At 38.8% G+C, this 21,824-nt stretch overlaps 1 protein-coding gene across 9 annotated transcripts in view; it reads right to left on the reverse strand.

Moving 5' to 3' along the window:
- SPDL1 (spindle apparatus coiled-coil protein 1) overlaps positions 1 to 21,824 on the reverse strand; it is a 29,493-nt gene that overhangs the window by 3,156 nt on the left and 4,513 nt on the right. For 5 of the 9 annotated variants that reach the window (XM_084535759.1, XM_084535761.1, XM_084535760.1 and 2 more), the window contains 11 exons: positions 21,113 to 21,160; positions 19,920 to 20,095; positions 17,078 to 17,254; positions 16,312 to 16,506; positions 15,886 to 16,035; positions 14,266 to 14,364; positions 13,305 to 13,415; positions 10,428 to 10,568; positions 8,347 to 8,453; positions 6,794 to 6,981; positions 3,867 to 6,239 (listed from right to left, as the gene is read on the reverse strand). In XM_084535759.1, the coding sequence (XP_084391885.1) occupies positions 5,689 to 6,239; positions 6,794 to 6,981; positions 8,347 to 8,453; positions 10,428 to 10,568; positions 13,305 to 13,415; positions 14,266 to 14,364; positions 15,886 to 16,035; positions 16,312 to 16,506; positions 17,078 to 17,254; positions 19,920 to 20,078 (1,878 nt within the window). In that variant the 5' untranslated portion in view covers positions 20,079 to 20,095; positions 21,113 to 21,160 and the 3' untranslated portion in view covers positions 3,867 to 5,688. Of the gene's footprint in view, positions 1 to 3,866; positions 6,240 to 6,793; positions 6,982 to 8,346; positions 8,454 to 10,427; positions 10,569 to 13,304; positions 13,416 to 14,265; positions 14,365 to 15,885; positions 16,036 to 16,311; positions 16,507 to 17,077; positions 17,255 to 19,919; positions 20,096 to 21,112; positions 21,161 to 21,448; positions 21,526 to 21,824 lie in introns of those variants that run through there. The other 4 variants (XM_084535757.1, XM_084535758.1, XM_084535763.1 and 1 more) reach the window with 3 other exon arrangements.

Here is a 21,824-nt window from a genome sequence, read left to right on the forward strand (position 1 = left end):
CTACAGCAAAGAATAACTATAGCCTCCATGCACCAGCTGAACCATCTTGCCATCTGCTGAACAACTGGAGTTCTAACCCAGAGACCAAGGCCTTAAGTTTTGGAAGACCTAAACAAAGTGGCTTGACCAGTTCCACTCCTGGGTTCACCACAATGCCAATACAACACAAAGCCATTCAAGTGTCTCAAGCAATGACTACCTAGATGGACGAGGTTGGAAAGGGTAGTTTTTCAATCACAAATCAAAGTTGGAGACAATACCACTATGTATCTCGAGCATCCTGGAAAAGCTCTCCTACCTTTTTAATATACTCAGCCATGACTATTACAGAAATAATTTCACTGCTGTTAGTGGGAACCTCAAACATGTTTCAACTCCGCATTTACTACCTCTGCAGCCACCCTATAAATACAATTGTAATTTCAAATGTTCGCATCAATTTAACTCTAAAAAGGATGTACGTGTTAGTACAGTCCACTGCACTTTGATGAGCAGTATTATTAAAAAGTGACATTATTTAGTTTATGCTCACCTGCACTTCTTACCCATACTGCCTTGACGACTGCTTATGTGCATGTTTGATTTTGAGATTCAGCCCCAGAAGTGTCACACTTTAAACTACCTTTTCTGTTTAATCATATAGTCCAATTCATGTGGTTGAGTGCTGAATTCAGCAACACTCACCTCCTCCCATAAGAAAGCTTAAACAATATTCTAAGACAACCCATTTTGCACCACAGAAACCTAGCTGTGAGTTTAGCAACTCTGAATTCATAAAAGTCAAAAGGCAAAGTAATTGAGTAAGTATCTATTGACTATTCTAAGTTTAAAGTCAAGGTCTGCGTAAAGTATTTTAGTGTAAAAGTTTGAGAACTGCTATGTGACAGACAGTTCTCTCTAAAGAAGTATTGTTAATTTCAAAATGAATCTATAGTTGACCAGCAAGAGGTAACAGTAATTTTATGGACTCTTCTCTTGACTGTACAGTTTTCCTAAGAAGCTACTAACTTCCTGTTCCTTGACTCCTAACTGTACCTTGCTGTTGTTGCCAGTACAATGCTGCACAGCCACAAGCAAAACTAACTAATCCATTTTTTTAATTTATTTAAAAAAAAAAAAAAAGCAAGCTAGTCAAAAAAAAAAAAAAAAAAAAAAAGCTAGCCACCAGCAGTTTTATAAAGACAGATAAGCCATGCATTAGGTTTATGTAGAAAGGTGCTGGTGGGGGAAGTGAGTGCAGTAGTGGCCTCCAAGAAGCACCAGGGTCTGCCCCTGTGCCAGCCAGAGCCATCTCCAGAGACCTGCTGCTGGCCCAGGCTCAGCTCATGGCAACACTGGGGACCACCCCTGTGATAACATATTTAAGAAAGGATTAAAGAAAAAAACTGCACAGCAACAGTGAGGAAAAAACACATGAGCAACAACCCTGTAGACACCCAGGTCAGTAAAGAAGGATGGGCAGATTTTCCTGGCACCCGAGCAGAGACTGCCCTGCACTCCAGCAAGATGACCCCAGTGAAGCAGGTTGTTCTCCTGCAGCCCATGGAGAACCAAATCGGAGCAGATCTCCAGGCCATACCCCATGGAAGGGAACGAAGCTGGAGCAGAGCAAAAGCATGAGGAAGGAGCAGCAGAGCATGCCATGAACCAACTACAAGCTGCCACTCCTCATCTACCTGGTGCTGCTCAGAAGGGACAAGGTAAAAATTGGGATTAAGGAGTAAAGTTGAGCCTGGGAAGCAGTGGCGGGAGTTGTTCACTGTGTTATTTTTTTTATTTTTATGATTGTGATTTTTTACATCTTTGTTTTGTCTTCATTTTTCACTATTACTCTATTATTTAATTGGCATTAATCTTCAAGTTGCCTACGGGGCAAATTACTGGGCAAAAATAAACTCGATCTCCGTGTATCTCCACCATGACCTTTTTCATCTTATTCTCTCTCCATCCTGTTGGGAAGGGGGACTGAAGGAATGGCTTGGTGGGCATCTCGCAGCCAGCCCAGGCTATCCCAGCAACCCTCATACCAAGCCAGCTCCTAGAACAAACCCCACACCATCTGGGAATCCCATCCAGTGTCAGCACAGGGAAATAACGCAGAGAGAAGACCATTAAACACTTACTCTGAAATAAATCCTTTTTCAACTATGACATGATTCCACCATGTTTTATCTCTGTACACTCCATAAGCATGACATAGTTCTTCTGCCCACTTAAGGAAGCTTGACTGGTCTCATCAGATGCCACTTTACCTTCTGAGGATGGGTGTCACGCTTAAAACCTTGAAGGGAGTATTAGTTATCTGAATCTCTTGCTCAGCCAAATGGCCACAGGCATTCTGTTAAAAGAGTCTTGTTTAACCCAAGTCCAGATGAGGTTAAGTTTGCCATACTCTACCCATCTAAATAACTTATAAGAACAGGTAAGCTTTTAGGCACACGAGTCCTTCCTTAGTTCAAATTGAAACAAACAACCTTTAATAAAGGCAAACTAAACTGAGTAGCAAGGGCTGAAACTTGCTATTTGAGTTTCAGAAGTGAAGAAAAGCATTTTTGTACAGATCTCTGTCTTTTTACAGACAGTTGGCCCAAGAAGATATCACTACCTATAACCTCTCAATTACAATAGCAGTAACAATTGAAAATAATCACAAAAATATTTAAGCCTTTAGTCTCAACTACCACATTTTCAGCAATCACAATTCCTATGTTTCATTTGCTACCTTAAAACTTTTCTAAGTCAACACATCTGCAATGTGTACTTATACTAATAGTTCAGTTATCTATTTTTATCTTGCTAAGTATTACATTAGCAAGCAAGACTTCCACAAGCAAAGAAATCTGCCACCATTAAGTACATACAGATCATCTCTGACTACTTCCCAATCACTCCAAAGCTAGAATAACAACACTTATTAATACCATGTGCTAGAAATGAGGTTTGCAACCCACTCACACTTTTTATGGCTCTTTCTAGTGCCACATTTCATGCAACTCTAACAACTTAACTAGACAGATCATTGCACAAATACCACTCCAGTGACAAAAAACACCCTCCAATGACCACATTAGCCTTCTTGGCTCAAGCATCCCATTTTCCTCCACACAAGATAGAGGAAATACTGGCAATACTGGCAATTACCTACCACACCAATGCCAAATATTTTCTTCTTCCCCCAAACTCTCCATTTTCAGGTCCACATTTGTGCTCAACTTGGCCACAATTTTTGTGCCTCTGCATTTAGCAGTATTACTGTGTAGGGTTTTTACCCATGTCCATCACAGAACAGTCTGTGCTTTGTTTAAAAAGCCAGCTTCTCAAAAGCTCAGATTTTACCAAAACTTCCTACTTCATAATAAGTCATAACAGATTAGGGTTAAGGGAATCCTCAGTGTTACCTTAACAAGATCATTCATTGGGGATTTAATAGACCATTAATGTAACTTCAAATACAAATAGAACCTTCGGTCTGGATTTACCCTTTACTGGTTCTTCACACCATTTTGAACACCTTAAAAGTGGATATGGTGCTGTTATTTGTGTGTCTATGTGTGGTTTTGTGGGGGTGTCCCTCCTTCCCCTGCTAATGATTTATATTTTATTTTTCTTGTGTACCAAGGGCAATGGGTACAAAGTTACAACACCGAACACCCACCTGAACTATGACTGTTTTCTTTCACTTCTTTTCCCTCTACTTTCAACACATCAATCCCAAAACATATTTTTCCCTCCTCAACCCCTTCAGCTCGCACGAGGATTACCTCTTCAATTCACATAAACTGTTTCTAATAGCTTTCTCTTTGCAGACATTTTACCTTCTTTTCCAAATAAATAAGAGGAAATGAAGATAAATATTCACACCCAGGTTACATGATAGCTATTCCTTTATGTGCACAGAACACCATCATTAAACAACATCACTCCTCTCAACTTTCACCATCCAAGCTTGACTTCCCTGCTCCTTCCTCCTCAGGAACAGTCCCTGCATACACTGACATAGCTATTTAAACAGCTCTTTCTACCAGACCATTTCAGAAGCTTGCACTGTCTGCTTACTTTAAAACTGTTAATTGTATCTAATACAACCGTGAACAATTGATCTGATAGTCAAAATACCAATCCAATTACATCTGAATGCAGCTTTGGATCTACTGAACAGACTTCCACATAGCTGGGCCTCCTCCAGCCTTGAAGCTTCTGCCATTCTAGATGCAATAAAAACAGTCTGAAAAGTATTTGTTACTGACAGGACTTGAAATACTGTTCTAATTATCATATTCTTTCCTATGCATTAGGTATAGTATTGCCATATTAACTTAGAGTATCTTTAAGCTTTCTTCGTTTTTATTCCAGAACAGGCTGAGACTTGGTTTGAAACACATATGCCCTCTGGGATGTTGGATATCAAGATACAGCATTTCCCCTCAACCAAAGCATTTAAATCCCAGCTCAGGTTACACTGCTAATTTTAACAGTGTCAGTGAACAGTTCCTTGTTGATATCATCAAGAATCTGCACTTCATCCTGTAACAAGTTACATATAAAAAGTTCTGTATACTCAATTAACTAAATTCAAGTTTGTGTTATTTTAGCGCACCCTTTCCTCATTGGATGGTTCATAAAATCTGTTGAATACAAAGCTACTGCTATGGAGAACATAGCAAGTAGCCCTGCAGGCAACAACAAATTAAAGCGGTGTGTGTACTGGACATGGGGAAAAATATGGAAGCTTGATTGTGGGGGGACAGACGAAATAAAACTTTCTAGACAGGGAAGGTTTAAGCTTCAAGTCACTTCAGATCCCCAAGCCATTCTTTTCTCTCCAGCCTTATATCACTACATGAAAAGCCAAAGAGAATGGCTTCCATGTGGGAGGTTTCACAAAATGGAAAAAAAATTCCCTCAACTTCATTGTATTTCTGACAAATGTTCTGTTGTTTTCTCTTTGAAAGTTATTTGATCATGTGATTGAAACTATCAGACATATGCACAGAATCACACCTTAAATATTGAAGAAAGCTCAGAGGAAAGGGGGGTGGGTGATGGGAAGCTAGGAAGAAGCGTTATTTTTACTAGCAAATATCATTGATATATAAGCTTGTATCATTTAAGCTATCCCCAAAATACTACGTTTATTGTAATAATGAATATGAACAGCAGACAAAAGCACCACCTTGGGGTTGGTGGGTGGAAAACAACATTCCTTTTACCAAGGTGAAAAAAAAGTTATAATTACTGTGCCAAATTACTATCTAACAAAAAGTAACTAAAATTCTCAGTTCTTTTCCTCAGGAAAAGATTGATCTTAATTTTAACAGCTATATTTCAAGTTACCAGGTTAGTGAAGTCAGTGGCCTGCCAATATGAATTCGTGGCATGATTAAACATGATTTTGTATACTGCAAGTGATGCTAACCCAAGTGGGACTAATAATTACTAAAATATTCAGTAATTCTTAGGCTTTTAGCCACATCATTCCTCATTCCAGCTGTCCTCAAATTTCAGAGACTGAAGCATGATACCTACTGACTGTTACCTTAAGATGCAATCCAACTATATAGCAGCTTTGAAGGACCAAGAAACAGTCCTGTTTCTGAAGGAAGAGCAAACTGAGTGAGCTGTCACAGTATCTGCACACCTTAAACTTTTTCAAGTAATGGGAAAGTTATTTCAAAGGTTGTTAGAGTTTCAAGAGTCTTTTCCATGAGCCATGATTTTAGTCTTTCTAAAAGGCTTTAAGAGGTTGAACGCAGGCAGCCGGAGCTGAGGAATTACTCTGCATGCAACACTGAGGAAACAGATAAAGAAGTGGATAGCATAGTTCATGCAGCGAAAGAAAAGAGATGCAGGTCTGTGCTGATTGCCTTGACCATACACAGAAGTTGACACTGACCTGGGGGCAGTCGAAGTCAAAGAATTATTTCCACTTCTGCTATGTGAAGTATAGTTGTCATGACTCTCATCTTCAGTTTTAACCCTCTTTCTTTCTCTGTCAGGTTCAATTACTTTGTGCATCATTTGAAGAGCTATGTTTATTGGTGGTGCTTCAAGAACTTGTTTTTTGGGAGAAGAGTCACTTTGCTCCAAGTTCTTGCAAGTGACTTTATCTTCCTCCTTACTTGGCAAATGAGTGAGAGCAGCTTCTTTTACTGAAGTATTTTTGCTGTCCAGATATTCACAGGTAGTGTCCACTGGAATCTTCTCCCTCTTCTTTTTAATTTTAGTGACTTTAAGTAACTCTAAGGAAAGAAAGCAATATACTTTTTATACACAAGTAAAAAGCTGGGATTAGCTTTTCCACCATTCTTAATAGCCATCAAAACTAGTAAAGAGCATTTTACGTGACTAAAGACCTCAGAATAATTCTTAATAGGTTACTTAGATTGCTTAAAGAGCACCCATTCACATAACTAATTATTGGTAACTATGGACCAGATGTACTTCCCTCTATACATTCTACTTTTTTTTTTTGTTGTTGTTCCTAACGAATCATTTGGGTCTGGACAAGTACCAAAACAAATTTGCCTCAGAACACTATATTTGTATTGTTCAGTCTCCTAAAATTAACGTTACTATACATACTGAAGTAAGATCCTTCAGCAAGGTAGGTTTTTTTTTTTTTGTTACTGTTTCAGTTCAACAGGTTTTGGACCAGGTTATTATCAAAAGACCACCATTTAAACATTAATTTGTATCTTGAACGAAGGCAGTAGCTTAAGTTGAACAGCACTGAACAGGCTGTTTGAGAAATCCATGTATTTTCTTTTTGCATACGGAAAAGCAGTATTTTTACCTTCAGGTTCATATTTCATTTTTAACTCATCCAGCATAACTCGCAAATTCATATTCTCACTCTGACAAGCTTGCAAATGCCTCTCATTTGTGAAGAGCTTCCTTTCAACTTCCAGAACCCTTTGGCTTTCATACAAAGCTTTCATCCTCTGCAAGGACAGTTCATTTTTCAAGGTTTCAGTTTCCTTACTGTTTTGGAAGAAAACAACAGTCAGTTTCTTTTTAAGGCAGTATGTACAAAGTTAACTAAACATTCAACTACTCCACATAAAATTCACATTTATAAAATAGTAGGAAGAGAAAGCCACCTTCCAGCAGAAGGAGAGTTTCCTACTTGAAATTAACAAAGAACAGTGAGTTACCAGAGACACAGTGTGTGTTAAAAACTGCATTAAAAAGCTGTATTACAAGAATGCAGACATGATTATGTAACTGGTTCAAGAAGCTCTCCCTGACTTACAAATTCACTAGGGTTTATTTTTTGTTGTTGTTTTTAAGTCCATGTATGTTTACATAACTACTTCTGTAATTGATAATACAATCTTTACATAAAGAAAAGGTATTACTCTAAGTAATCAACACAAAAAATTATGTTAAGATAGTGCATGTCCTTGCCTCTGTTTCATATGTCACTAATTTCCACATCACAAGTGCAGAACCATCTTTCTTCAGTTGTCCTATAGTACTTAGATCATGCTAGTTTCTCATAACAGCAACAATCAGGTAATAAACTTCTCTATGTCCAGATGATAAGACAAGGGCCAATGGGCGTAAGCTGGAACATAGGAGGTTCCACTTAAATATGAGACAAAACTTTTTTACAGTGAGGGTGACAGAACACTGCAACAGGTTGCCCAGGGGGGTCATGGAGTCTCCTCCTCTGGAGACTTTCAAAACCCATCTGGACGTGTTCCTGTGCCGGCAGGGGGATTGGACTAGATGGTATTTCAAGGTCCCTTCCAATCCCTAATATTCTGTGATTCTCTAAAATTTCCACAGCAGACCATCGTCTCCTCCAGGAAGCACAAGACTTCCATTTGAAGGCTTCACAACAGTCCTGAAGCCAGACGTGATAGAATTTCTAATGAATAGATATGGAATTCACTAACTAAAGAGCACAGCTCAACTAAGTAGAGCCATAAGGCATTTTATGTATTATCTGGCTCTTTTTACAGAGAAATACAGCCTATAGAATTGAAGAAGCTTCATACAGTTGCCACACAGCTTAAAAGACTTGTACTTTTAAAAAATGTGAATACATACATATTTGAGTTATCACCTAAGTAATAGAGTATTAACAATGTTTCTAAAAGGAAGCAGCAGTAATACAAACTGGTTCTGCTGCCATTTGTTACAACAATAAGTATAATGGAAAAGAGAGCATCTTGGAGCTCTTGTAACAAACACAGGATGGTTCCACAGCATTAAGCAATGAGCATATTTCCACATGCAGTGAACATCACAGAGAACAGAAAACATGGAGAAGGGAAATAGATAGCTAGAAGACATTCACACTGCAACCAACTTCTAGGCCTAGGACCATTAGGTACTTACTTCGAGCTGTCAAGTTTCATTTGCAGCAAATCTGCATAGTAACCATCTTCGGACTCTCCTTTCGAGCTAGTACTAGCTCTGCATTCTTCCACATTCTCATATAAAGTCTGTCGGAAGAAGTGTCAAGCTGTTAACTACTGAACTTTCACAAGCACATAAGCTCAGATGAAGCTTTCACTGTGCTTCTATACAGAAGCTTCACGGTACGCTTAAACATACTAGAGAACTGAGCTGCTCTGAGCACTTCCTGACTTGCTACAAACATGCAAGTGGCCAGTCCTCTGTTATTCAACAGATGGACCTGCAAAGGTAGAGAATAGAAGCCACGTTGGTCAATAGCCCAAATTTAATTGCCAAAAATCTGAAAATCAATTAAATTTAAGATAAGAAAATCGGTTCACATTGAAGATGCCACAGATGTACCAAGTGTTTCATAAAATACTTGAGTCTCATGTGACATTCTGGTCACAATTTTTGGTTTGGAAAAAAAAAAAAAAAAAAAAAAGACTACTCAGATTTAAAAAACTGTCAGACAGATCTCAGAACCTCCTGTCAGTCACTGAATACAGGAAATTTTGATAGCTATTTGAATCTATTTCACCTGCTGACACTACAGATTTGGTGCATAGAGACAAGGAAAAAAAAAAGTCTCTCTCAAGCTTACATGTGACAAAACTGGTAAAGTAACCAAGCTGTCTTGACTGCTTATTAAAATGGGTTAAGCCTAGCTTTATGCTGCTTCGGTTAAATGCAGAATAGAGGACACTATCCTGGAAAACTTAATCCCACAGCATAAGCTAATAAACCTCAGTTCGCATTCCAAAGCTATGATAAGAAAGTGCTAATTAAGTAAGCAAGGCTACAGTTTTAGACTTTGAATACACACAAACATCAATAACATTGGAATAGTGCATACATGTGTTGTCCTGTATTTCTCCCTTTCCAAAATAGAGAAGATGCTGTCAAGTTGCATAAAAATACTGAAAAAGTTGCTTTGCTAGAATCATTTAGCAATTCAGATATAAAAAAAAAAAAAAGAGCACTTCAGCTACTGAGTCAAGGTATCATAATATCAGCAAATATCATATATATCAGAACTCTTGGAGAGACTAAAAACTGATGCATTGTCGTGGTTTAACCCGGCTGGCAGCTAAACACCACGCAGCTGTTGGCTCACCCTCCCCCTCCCTCTCTGGGACGGGGGAGAGAAATGGAAAGTGAAGCCCGTGAGTTGAGATAAAGACAGTTTAATAAGACAGGAAAAATAATAAATAACAATAATAATAATAATAAATAACAATAATAATAATAATAACAATGGTGATTATAGTACTACTACTACTAATATGTACAAACAAGTGATGCACAATGCAATTGCTCACCACCCACAGACCGATGCCCAGCCTAACCCCGAGCAGTCCGGCCCCCTCCCCCCGCCTAGCCACCCCTATATATTGTTTAGCATGACGTCAGATGCTATGGAATACCCCTTTGGCTAGTTTGGGTCACCTGTCCTGGGTCTGTCCCCTCCCAGCTCTTACTGCACCCCCAGCCTGCCTGTTGGCAGGACAGAGCGAAAGGCTGACATGTCCTTGGCTTGGTATAAGCACTGCTCTGCAACAATTAAAACATTGGGGTGTTATCAGCACTCTTCTCATCCCAAGCCAAAACACAGCATTCCACCAGCTACTAGGAAGAAAATTCTGTTCTAACTGAAACCAGGACATGCATACATCTTCCAAAAAAAAAACCACAAAAAAAAACACAAAAACAAACAAACAAACAAAAACCACAAAAAACGTATTGCTCAGTGAACTTTGACCAAGTAATTAAACACTACAGGTAACTATCTAAAATATGAAGACATTAAACAGGAATGGGGAAGGAGGGGAACAGAAAATGGGTTTCTTGCTTATGTGAACTTCAGAACTGTGTGTTCTTCAGTTCTAAAAAAGAACTTCAGTCATATCAAGGAATGAGAAGCCTTTGGATCCCTTTTAAACCTAAGCACAGACCTTAGTTTTAATCGTTCCTTCTCCTCATGCGTTACCTTCTGAGTTTCCCGCTTAGAGATGACATACCTTAAATTTTTCTAATTGTCTCACTTTCATAAGAAGATCTTCTATTTCACCATTCTTTTGCTCCAACATTGACTGTAAGCGTTCCAGCTGCTCAAATTCTGCCTGAGAGCCTTTCATCTGTAGCAGTGTAGCCATTTGCAGCTAGGAAAAAAAAAAAAAAAAGGAAAAAACTTTTATAACAAGCACTGAGTTAAGCAACAGAACATGTCTTCCTCTTACTCAGAAAGCTCAGGATACCCAAACCTCTTGCTTCTATTTGTAAATATAGAAAACCACTGGGTGTTTAAACTCAATACTGACAACTAAACATAGTGTCAACTTATAATTGTTAATACTAAAACTCTCCAGAACGGCCAAAACCTTCCTGAACACAACATGGTCCTAAGGTGTCATCTCTCCTCATTGACTAAAGAGCCTATAACCATGCTGTCAAGGAGGTGCACAAAACATTTCGCATTTGAAGCTTAAACACCAAGTTAACTAGAACTCAGCTACATTGCAGGCTCATTCAGAGCTAAAATGCATCTATGAAGAACTTCTCAGTTCAAAAAAAAACAAACAAAAAAAAACCAAACCTAGTTCCCCAACAAGTTTAAAAACCAACCAAACAAAAACACTTTCTTTTGCAGTTCTGATTCAGAGGTATATAGCACTTTAGTTTATGCTCAGTAACACTTATCCAAGAATTTCAGCTTCTTTTACATCTTCCATAGAAGGCACCCTTCCAAGCACAGGAAAATCCTTTTTCATTATAAAAGTAGAAATAAATCAAGATCTAGCATTTAGAGCAGATTTTTCTCACATTTAGCATAACATCATGCTACAAGGTTTTTAACCCATCCATTTACAAGGGACACAACAGATATTCCAACAACTAAAGAAAGAATATGAAATGCAGTTATGTAAACACGTAATGGAGTGTTAAAAATGTCTGGTGAAAGTTTCACAGTTAAGTCAGCATGGATGAAGTAACACCATAAGACACTTGGAGAAGTGGCAGAGAAAGGATCAACTGAAACAAGCTAAGACTACAGATTAACAGAGCAAGCTAGCGAAGAACATTTGCCCTATTTCATCTTGTATATCAAATAGAAGAGATTGATGATTCTGTACCCAAATCAGATCTAAAACAGATTCATTCATCTCCTCCTCCTCCTCACTTCCAATGGATGTAGGGGGAAATAAAATTTTACCTGCCAATGGCTGACTAAAACTATACTTGCACTCCCCACTGGTGTAGACATATAGCCTTTCTCCCTCACTTAAGAGCCTACTTGCTAACTGTCAAAGTTGCAAAGTGCAGTGCAAGTACATAAAAACAACAGCAACAAAAAAGAAGAAACCGGAAGGGCTACTACAAGCTGCGGTAAATACTCCAGCCATGGCAAAACCTTTAGAGGAGTATTCTTTACACTGTGTCCAGAAGTCAGATGCTCAGAAGTCCTCAGTCAATACCCCAATTCAAATACGCTGACAACTGATGTTGCAACAATGTGAACTACACTACTGGAGTCAGGTGAACTGATGGCTAGTCAGTACTATACACACAGTTTTAGCACAGCTACACAATGCAAGGCAAAACAGAAGAGATCCCACCAGAGACCTAAGATACCAACTTGAACAAAACAGTGGTCATAACAAATGACATCTCCCTAACATTGGTACTAGCAGATATTTTATTAGGATAAAGTAGCACAAACTGGAATTCCAAATACTAACTTTAAAAAAAGGGATACCTACTTGCCTTAGTCCTGAATGACAACTTTAAATGTAACCATTCGGCCAATATAATCACTGACTTGCACTCAATACAAGGAGATAAAAGGAATCTAAGAAACTGATTCTATTCAACCATTTTACTCTCATCTTCAGCTCTCAATGAGAAATTCCAATGAACATTCCTTGGCTATATAGTGCTTCTTCCACTGTCCTTCGTGGTGTTTTAGTTATTTTCAACTTGCTTCTCCACAAAAGCTAAGTCACAGCTCTATATATTCAGTGCTACTCTTTATCACCACTTAAGTTTCAGTACTCGTCTCAGACAAACTGCATGATCCAACTGGAATGATCCCTTCTCATATAAGGCAACCATAAGGCCAACATGAAAACAGTTGACAATCTTGCAGCAGGCCCTTGACATTGTCTTATAGAGCAGCTTCGGCCAACTATGGTTCTCAACAGTATTTTACTAACCTACAAGTTGCCAACCTAAGGAAGTCTAGATGAAATAGTTATGATGAAAGTTATGATCATAGAATGCTTTTGGTTGGAAGGGACCTTAACAACCACCTAATTCCAACCCCCCTGCTAGGGGCAGGGACATACTCCAGTAGAGGTGTTAACTACAGTTCATTTATAACTTCTATTCTTGCATTAAATATAGGGAGAAGGAAGAAAAATAGGAACAAAAAAAGAAACAACAAAAAAGCAACTCAGAGGAAGAAAAACTGTGATAAAATGACAGAGTGAAAGCTTTCTCTGTTGCTTACAAAGGCATTAACTCCTGAGAACCTCTGTTAAAACACAAGTTATTTATGTAGTATGAGAATTAGAAAAAGAAAAAGCAACTGCCAAAAAAAAAAGACTGGCAGAAGCTGTTTTACCCATTTAAGAACTACTATCAGCATAAGCAGACAGTGCCTTCAGCTTAACTTAGCATTCTAGAATTAAACAGTAGCACTAGAAAAAGTGTTGATATACTACTGAAGCTAAGTAGCACAATGACATACCACTTGTCTTCTCTCCCATTCCTCCCCACCCACACAACAGCACTAATGTACCACAGTTCAAAGAGAATCAGATCCCCTAGCCTGTGTTTTACAGCATTACTTTATCAGACCCCAAGGAAACCCTGGAGTATTACAATAACGGTCATACCTTCATTCTTTGCAACTGTTCTCTAGTGAATGCATGCTGTTTTTGTAGTGACTGATATTTTATTTTCACACTGATCAGCTGTCGTTCCATTTCTGCCCTACGGTCCTCCACCTATAGAACATTTTTAACAATTATTACTATGAAAATAACACTTGTCACTTGGATTCTGAGTGTTAAAAAAAGTTAACTAGCAATTGCTGTTGGTTCTGAAAACACTGCTTTTCCAACAACAGCGTGCTACTGTCAAAACTTCCAAGATAAATACTGAGTAGACAGTCCTGTAAGCAGCTGAACTCTAGTCAATCAAGTACAAGAGATTTCTTTTGTTCTTTTGATATTGGAATAACTAACAGTTAGACAAAACTATTCTGGACCAGTATTGATTCTTACTATCTGTATCAGAACAAATAGTTTAAAATAAATATGAACTGCGTATCAAATGAAGCCATTCAGTGAGGGTGGTCAGAAAACAAAATGGCAGCATATAGGCCAGCATTTAATACCACCTAAACTCTTATTCAAAAACCCTCCTGAATGTTCAAATATCCAACCATTTTTCAACATGCTCTTTAAAAGTAGCATTTAACATTATCTTTCAAAATTTCATTCATTATCTTCTGCATTAAAGAAAGGTCACCAGCTGAACAAGACTCCTTAGAGCAAAGTTTCAGACAGAACTGTTATTATGAACCCTCAGTTTCATCTTTCATCTTGATAACCAGGCAACTTTAAGTCATTTCATTAAGGTCATTATCTTCCCAGCTTTAGATTGTGCATGCAAATTGTTTTCCTGAGGTGTCCCTTGACAGTTCAACACTGAAGGAATAGAAGAATTTGAGGAATAGAGATTTGTGCCAGATAGATCAGGTACTTTTATGTTTTCAATACAACGTAAGTCTGATTTCTTATGGTAAAAGATCTCTTCTCTGCATATTCTCAGACATCTGTTGCATAGTTGTACCTCAGCAAAGAGAGAATTGCCTTTACTTGTAGGGTCCAAAGATTGCTGCACTGCATGATCCAGCTGAACCTGAAGCTCTTGATTAGCTTCACGAGCTTTCTAGATTTAAGCAAAGAGAAAGCTAGTTTAAAAATGTGACATATTGCATATTCATTTAATCAAACACTTATCTATTTTGTTCCTCATACATTTAGCACAAACTACCTTGTACAGTAGTATTTAACTGTACATACAGTACTAGCCAGAAAGACAGTGAAAATCATTTTACTAGGAGGCCCAGTATCCCACTTGCTCTTACAGATAATATCATAACTAAACCCTTTAAAGAAAAATTTGGACATTTATCAGTTGGATTGACGACACCGATGCTATCATCCTTGCTATGGTGGTAGTCACAGGCACTCCACTCCCCAACAGCATTCTGCAAGGCATTCAAAAGGACCTTGAAATAAAAATGGGAATCATGTAAGGTGACCTGTTACAAGTTCCTGCTACAAAACAGGATATTGCAATGCAAAGGATCTCCATGTGCAGCCTTCCACAAGGAAATGCCAATACAGAGACAAACTGTCAACAGCTAACACAGATCTGGAGTTGTGGACTCGAATGAGGGTGGAAAGGCCTTGCACAGGGATCTGGATAGGTTGGAGAGCTGGGCGATCACCAACCGCATGAAGTTCAATAAGAGCAAGTGCCGGGTCCTGCACCTGGGACGGGGAAACCCTGGCTGCACGTACAGACTGGGCGATGAGACGCTGGAGAGCAGCCTAGAAGAGAGGGATCTGGGGGTCGTGGTAGACAGCAAGTTGAATATGAGCCAGCTGTGTGCCCTGGCAGCCAGGAGGGCCAACCGTGTCCTGGGGTGCATCAAGCACGGCATCGCTAGTAGGTCAAGGGAGGTGATTGTCCCGCTCTACTCTGCGCTGGTGCGGCCTCACCTCGAGTACTGTGTGCAGTTCTGGGCACCACAGTATAAAAAGGACATGAAACTGTTGGAAAGTGTCCAGAGGAGGGCTACGAAGATGGTGAAAGGCCTGGAGGGGAAGACGTACGAAGAACGGCTGAGGTCACTGGGCCTGTTCAGCCTGGAGAAGAGGAGGCTGAGGGGAGACCTCATCACAGTCTGCAACTTCCTCGTAAGGGGGTGTCGAGAGGCAGGAGACCTTTTCTCCATTAACACCAGTGACAGGACCCGCGGGAACAGGGTTAAGCTGAGGCAGGGGAAATTTAGGCTTGACATCAGGAGGGGGTTCTTCACAGAGAGGGTGGTTGCACACTGGAACAGGCTCCCCAGGGAAGTGGTCACTGCACCGAGCCTGTCTGAATTTAAGAAGAGATTGGACTGTGAACTTAGGCACATGGTCTGAACTTTTGGGTAGACCTGTGCGGTGTCAAGAGTTGGACTTGATGATCCTTAAGGGTCCCTTCCAACTCAGGATATTCTATGATTCTATGATCTACTAAATATGATTTAGCCTTTATTTCTTCTGAATTCTCTTCCTCCCTCCTCTAAACAAACTCCCCTTAAAGCTCTTCTCCTTACTTCATTGAAAATCTAGCAGCAACCACTTGTGGAATTCAGGGATTAGCTAGCACTGTTGCATAAAATTAAGAGAATACCTCTAAAGCGTTACAGTAAGAAACAACTTCTTTTTCCCTCTCTTCTTTCTCTCCCTGTAGACGCTCCAGCTGATTACGTAAGTTGCTGTTTATGAGTTCCAATTGTTCTTTACTGTACTGCAGTTCATTCAGCTTTTCTTCAACATTGGCCTAAATACAGAAGTCAAGTATGAAATAAAAAGCTTATGAAGCAAATTCAAGAAAAGCAGACCCAAATGAGACAAACACGCTTGTTACTGACAAATGACTTTTTAAGACAAAATATAATCTTGAAGAGGTTGAATTAAAATCTAGTTGTTAAGGCTATTGCTATATTTTTTCCTGTGATTATTTTTTCCTACTAAGCCAAACTAGCAAAACACACAAAGCACCTAAAACTGCAGCGAGCAAAAAAAAAAACACAATACTCAAGTGCTAACCACACACCTTCACACTTTCTAGTTCAGTGAGCTCCATCTGAAGATTGAGCATTTCTGAAGACATGGTTTCATGTACACGTTCAGACATCATGTGTAGCTCTTCTGATTTAGCAGCAATTATTTCTTTCTGATGATCCACTTTGTGTCTCAATTGTTTTTCTGAGAGTCGGGTTTCATCTAGTTCTGCTTTCAGGTTCTCCAACTTAAAGGACATTTGACAATTAAGTAGTACCACTTTAAAGTAAATTATTAGAAGCACAATATTTCAGCCTCATGTTCAAATCAAAGAAGTGTCTCAGAAATATAAAATAAATTGTAACCTTTTAAAAATAAGCTTTGGAATTGTATGCAATTTACAATGTAGCTATGCAGATTTTTGTTAAACATCAACTAAACAAGCTCGTTCCCTTTTTAACAACAATAATTTAGGCCTGTGACATCTTTTATGATCTCAATAATTCATTTCTTGTTGGCAAGCTGTAGAATATTTACTTGGATTCTTTTAATCAACAAATCCGGCCTTATTGTCTTGACCTTTTTACTCTAGTTCTTGTTTTAATAAAAGCCATCATGATAGTTTTAATACTTCCGTGACAGTAGTTGGAAAAAAAGTGAGCCCAGTTCCAAATCAAACTGCTGAATACGGCAAAGAAAGATAAGGCTACATATTACAACTATTCATTAGATTTGTTTTGGTTACAACTACACAGTTAAAAGTTCAAAACATTTTTAAACGCTATTAGTAACATTTTAGCTGTATAATAGGTGCAAACCTTGTTTTTAAGGTCACTGATTTCTTGTCCATGAACTCTGGCAAGTTGTTCTTTCTGTTTCTCCAGTTGCATATTTTGCTGTTGCTTAAGGGCATCACATTCAAAACTCAAGCTTTCCAGCATTCTATTCTTAAGTTCAATTTCTCTTTGAAGAGAGTATTTATCTTGTTCAAATTTCTGCAAGAAATAACATCGTGATAAATCTAGACATAATGGTCATTGCACTGAATAAAGGCTCTGCACCAAGGCACCAACTGCTTAAAGCCTGTAGCTCACTCAACCTTTGTCGTGGTTTAACCCGGCTACAGCTAAACACCACGCAGCCGTTCGCTCACCCTCCCCCCTCCCTCTCTGGGACGGGGGAGAGAAATGGAAAGTGAAGCCCGTGAGTTGAGATAAAGACAGTTTAATAAGACAAGAAAATAATAATAACAAAATAATAATAACAATAATAATAATAATGATACAATGGTGATAATAGGAAAGTAATAATAATATGTACAAACAAGTGATGCACAATGCAATTGCTCACCACCCACAGACCGATGCCCAGCCTAACCCCGAGCAGTCCGGCCCCCTCCCCCCGCCTAGCCACCCCTATATATTGTTTAGCATGACGTCAGATGGTATGGAATACCCCTTTGGCTAGTTTGGGTCACCTGTCCTGGGTCTGTCCCCTCCCAGCTCTTACTGCACCCCCAGCCTGCCTGTTGGCAGGACAGAGCGAAAGGCTGACATGTCCTTGGCTTGGTATAAGCACTGCTCTGCAACAATTAAAACATCGGGGTGTTATCAGCACTCTTCTCATCCTAAGCCAAAACACAGCATTCCACCAGCTACTAGGAAGAAAATTCTGTTCTAACTGAAACCAGGACAACCTTTTGTTGATGTTCCAAGTAGGGAATTGTCACACCCAAGAACAAAAAAAACCTACATCGTTGCTCTCAATTTTTATGAGTGAGTTGGTTGTGGGTTGTGTAGTATTCTGTCCTCCATGGAAATGGCATTTCCCATTCAAAATAAAGCATTGGCACCTCTTTTTTTTTTTTTTTTTTTTTTTTTTTTTGCAAGTTTAACAGTGAGAGTGTATGTGTCATTTCTACCACAGACGGAACTCAATCGTATTAAGAGTTAGTAACAGTGTATTGAGTGTTCCCCTACCACAGAACAGTTGGGTTCTATGCCTGGTAAAGACAAACTTGCCTAGTGTTCTGTTATAAAACCTGTCAGCCTTTCCAGACTTATGAAGGGCTTTTTAATCTGTTTCTCTGTATGCCAGATCATACACATACACTACCAATAGAGAGGAGCATAATTTTACTTTTCCATTCAGCCAGCAATTAAGGAAAAGGAAGAAAATAAACAAGGAAACTAATGCAAAAAAATGGCAAAATGTAGTTACTCTGAAGTTGTAGGAGTATTTTTCTTTAAAATCAATCTTAGAAGACAAACCAGAACGCAAAAGAAACAACAAAATTAAGATCTGTCGAGTAGGAAATCTACCTCTGCTGCCTAGACATCAGCTTATCAGGGACAGGCTTAAGTTAAACATACAGAATGGACTTTAACAATGATGAAGACCTGGCAATGCACTGTCGGCCATACCCACGTAAAGCAAGTCTACCATCAAATATCTACGCAGACTTTCACAAAAGCGCACAGAGACTTCTGTGTTTTGAAAGATTTTGGCAACTACTATTGGAATTAATGTGTCTACAATAACTACTTTGGAAGTCAGATTCCAACGAGAAGTATGGAAATCAAGTTCTTAAGAAGCTGTTGAATAACTGCAGTTTTCACAAAGGATGTTATTCTACTCGATGAAAGCACACAATTCTTTCCCCCAGCTCTTGAACTCTAAGTTGGACTGGTTCACAGAAGTTTAACTCATAACTTTGCTCCAGTCTACAGCAGTGGAACGTAACTTGTGTGTGCAGGTTCACACCACAGGCTGCCTGCAGAGAAGGATGATCCTGCTCTGCCTTCTTCATTACTTGTGCTTTCCAACTGCCCCTCTTGCACTAAGCCTACTAGTGGCACACCAATCAAATAAGTTATTAGTGTTCATTCACAACAGCAGGGTGCCGCCAACACTCCAGCTGGCCACAAGGAAACACATTTTAGCTTTATCACAAAGGAATGGATAGCAATGTACTGCCAGGAAAAGACCAGATTAAGAGAAACAGAAAATCTGAAGGATGGGCTGACTGAGAAAAAACAAAGTCAAAATTGAATTGTTTAGGAAAAGTGGAAGGGATGTCCTAGGCTGGAATTTTCTTGTGCAACTATCAAGAAGATGACTGGAAGACTAAATAATATCTCTATACTGTAACACTACACTACTTTCTTTTCTTAACTGTAAAGAAATGTACTAATGATTTCAGAGTGCCTTAGCATTTAAAAATTGTAAAGAGTGTACAGCCCAAGAAACCCATTTTGTAGTCTCGCTGGTAACATGTTTTTTTTTTTTTACAGTTTAAGTGATACCAAGTTTACAGGCAGAGCATAACAAATTGTTAAACATATTCAATACATATATTCTAAAGCAAATTGACTTAAGCAACTATTATTCATTCCACAATAGAGACAATTAATCCTATGCGGTGCTGAGCATTTGATGCAGAATAAAATATGAAACCCTGACCCAGTTAGAAAACAAGAGCGTGCTCAACATCTTACAGAAGTGACAAAAAACCCTCTCAACAAACACTTAAAGTAAAAAAGTTCATTAAAATTAATCTGGACATTTAGGCATTTAAACCTAAATGCCTTTAAAACTTGTGACTTTCAGAAAACAGAAGAAATTTCTTGTTTTTTTTTTTTTTCAAGTTTAAAACATCACCTCAGTTTTCTCCGTCAATTCACGACGTGTTTGATCCAACTGATTTTGAATTTCACTTTGAGACTCCAGTAAATGTAAGCCATATTGCGCTGCCTTCCTTCGCTCATTCTCTGCTTCCTTGAGTTGTTGTCTAAGACTTAACACCGTCTCTGTCTCCATTCTTCCTCCTTTTGTTACTTCAAGATTGAAAACAAATTATTAAAGAAAGTATTGCAGTAAGTTACAGTAATTAATCTTAAAGAAGTTACTGAATTTCCTTGCTTAAACAAAATAGAGGAGTATATCTTTCATCAATACAAGACAGAAAAGAGAGCTCTCTTAAGATGCCACCCTGTGAATAGTTGCTTCTCTAAAAATTCAGTCAGCCAATTCCTGACTATATAGCATGAATAGATAGCATGCAGTGGAACAACTACGTAGAGCTATCTTGAGATGCGTAACTGAAGGCCAGGAAACAACCTTCTAAAAAACACCATTATGCATGTGACGGATGTTTTCTGTGTTATTAAAACAAAACCACACAAACTATATATAACATTACTTGCGCACACAAATTACACTTAATTCATGCAAAGTCATCCAAAGCCAATGTTCCTAATTTATATTACTTCAATATTCAAGTCATTCCTCATTCAATATCTTGGTTTTGTATATACAAATTAATTGTTGCCACTTCTTACTACCACATCTGAACATACCCTTCTGAACATTACCAAGATACTTGTTTTAATCATAAGTAAATTTGACTCTTTGATTCAGAAAAGAGTATTGCTAAGAGTCATGATTTTAAGTGCAATGCCTTAATTTCAAATTTATTTTTTTTTTTTTTTAAGTTTTATGTAACAAAGGTTTTTTCCCCACATCTACCTAGTGAAGTGCTTGAAACACTAGTTTTGCAACTTTAAACTAAAATAAACCAGTGGAAGACACAAAGTTGGTATGCCTATAATCTCTAAGAATAATCAGTAACATTATTAGTACTACAAGTACACCTACACTATGAGAATTTAATATTTAAACATTTAATAGCAAGACATAGTAACATAAACAAAACTAAGCTACAACTCCTGGTATGACTTTACATCAAAGGGGATTACTTCCTCCTCACTTCAAAAACACACTAATATTTAAGATACAGTAATTTAATTGCTCCTAACTTACTAAATTAAATTTGAATAGTATTTTTAACTCACCTTCAGAATTCCATTTAAATCTTGCTTGATCTTATTTTCTCACCTCACCTACAAAGAAAGCAACAGTTGTCTAGTCCAGAAGAGTACAAGCTGCTGTCCTTCATGGCAATCCTTTTCTGTACAGCCTCCACGCTGTCTCATGAAAATTCAGATTACCAACTAAAACCCCACAAAAATGCAAGTCTTATTCAAGTCTCTGGAGGCAGCTGTCAGATAGTTGAGGAACCGCCAGACCAGGCAGCGCTGCCAAGGAGGGCTGCAGTGTGGGGGGCCTGGGGAGCAGGGAGGGGGCTGCACCAGCACTGCAGGGGTGCTGAGGGTTGGCTGGGGTCTCACCCTGCTTCTCCAGGCTCTTCTGCGTGCTCTGCTCCAGTTCCACAGACAAGATCTTTTAGCTCTAAACAAATCGTTCACTGGATAAAACCAAGAGAATTTTTAGGCTTTCAATTTTATGATAGAAACATAGAAGAAAAAAAAGAAAAAGAAAAGCAATAATTTCCCTATTGACACACTGCTTGTTAGGGAGAAGCTGAAACGTGCCTTTAGGATCACAAAGAAGCGCTGCTCTCCATTGTCCGCTTGGGATCAGCGCACTGAGCGGGCAGCTTCGGTCTTAGGGCGACGCTGCTACACGGGGCACAGCCGCCCATGGCCAATCCTACGGGGGCTGATCCTGAAAACAGGGCTTTAAGGGGAATAAACAGCTAACGAG

The sequence above is a fragment of the Aythya ferina genome (genome assembly GCF_964211825.1).
Source record: "Aythya ferina genome assembly, chromosome: 14".
Lineage (NCBI taxonomy): Eukaryota > Metazoa > Chordata > Aves > Anseriformes > Anatidae > Aythya > Aythya ferina.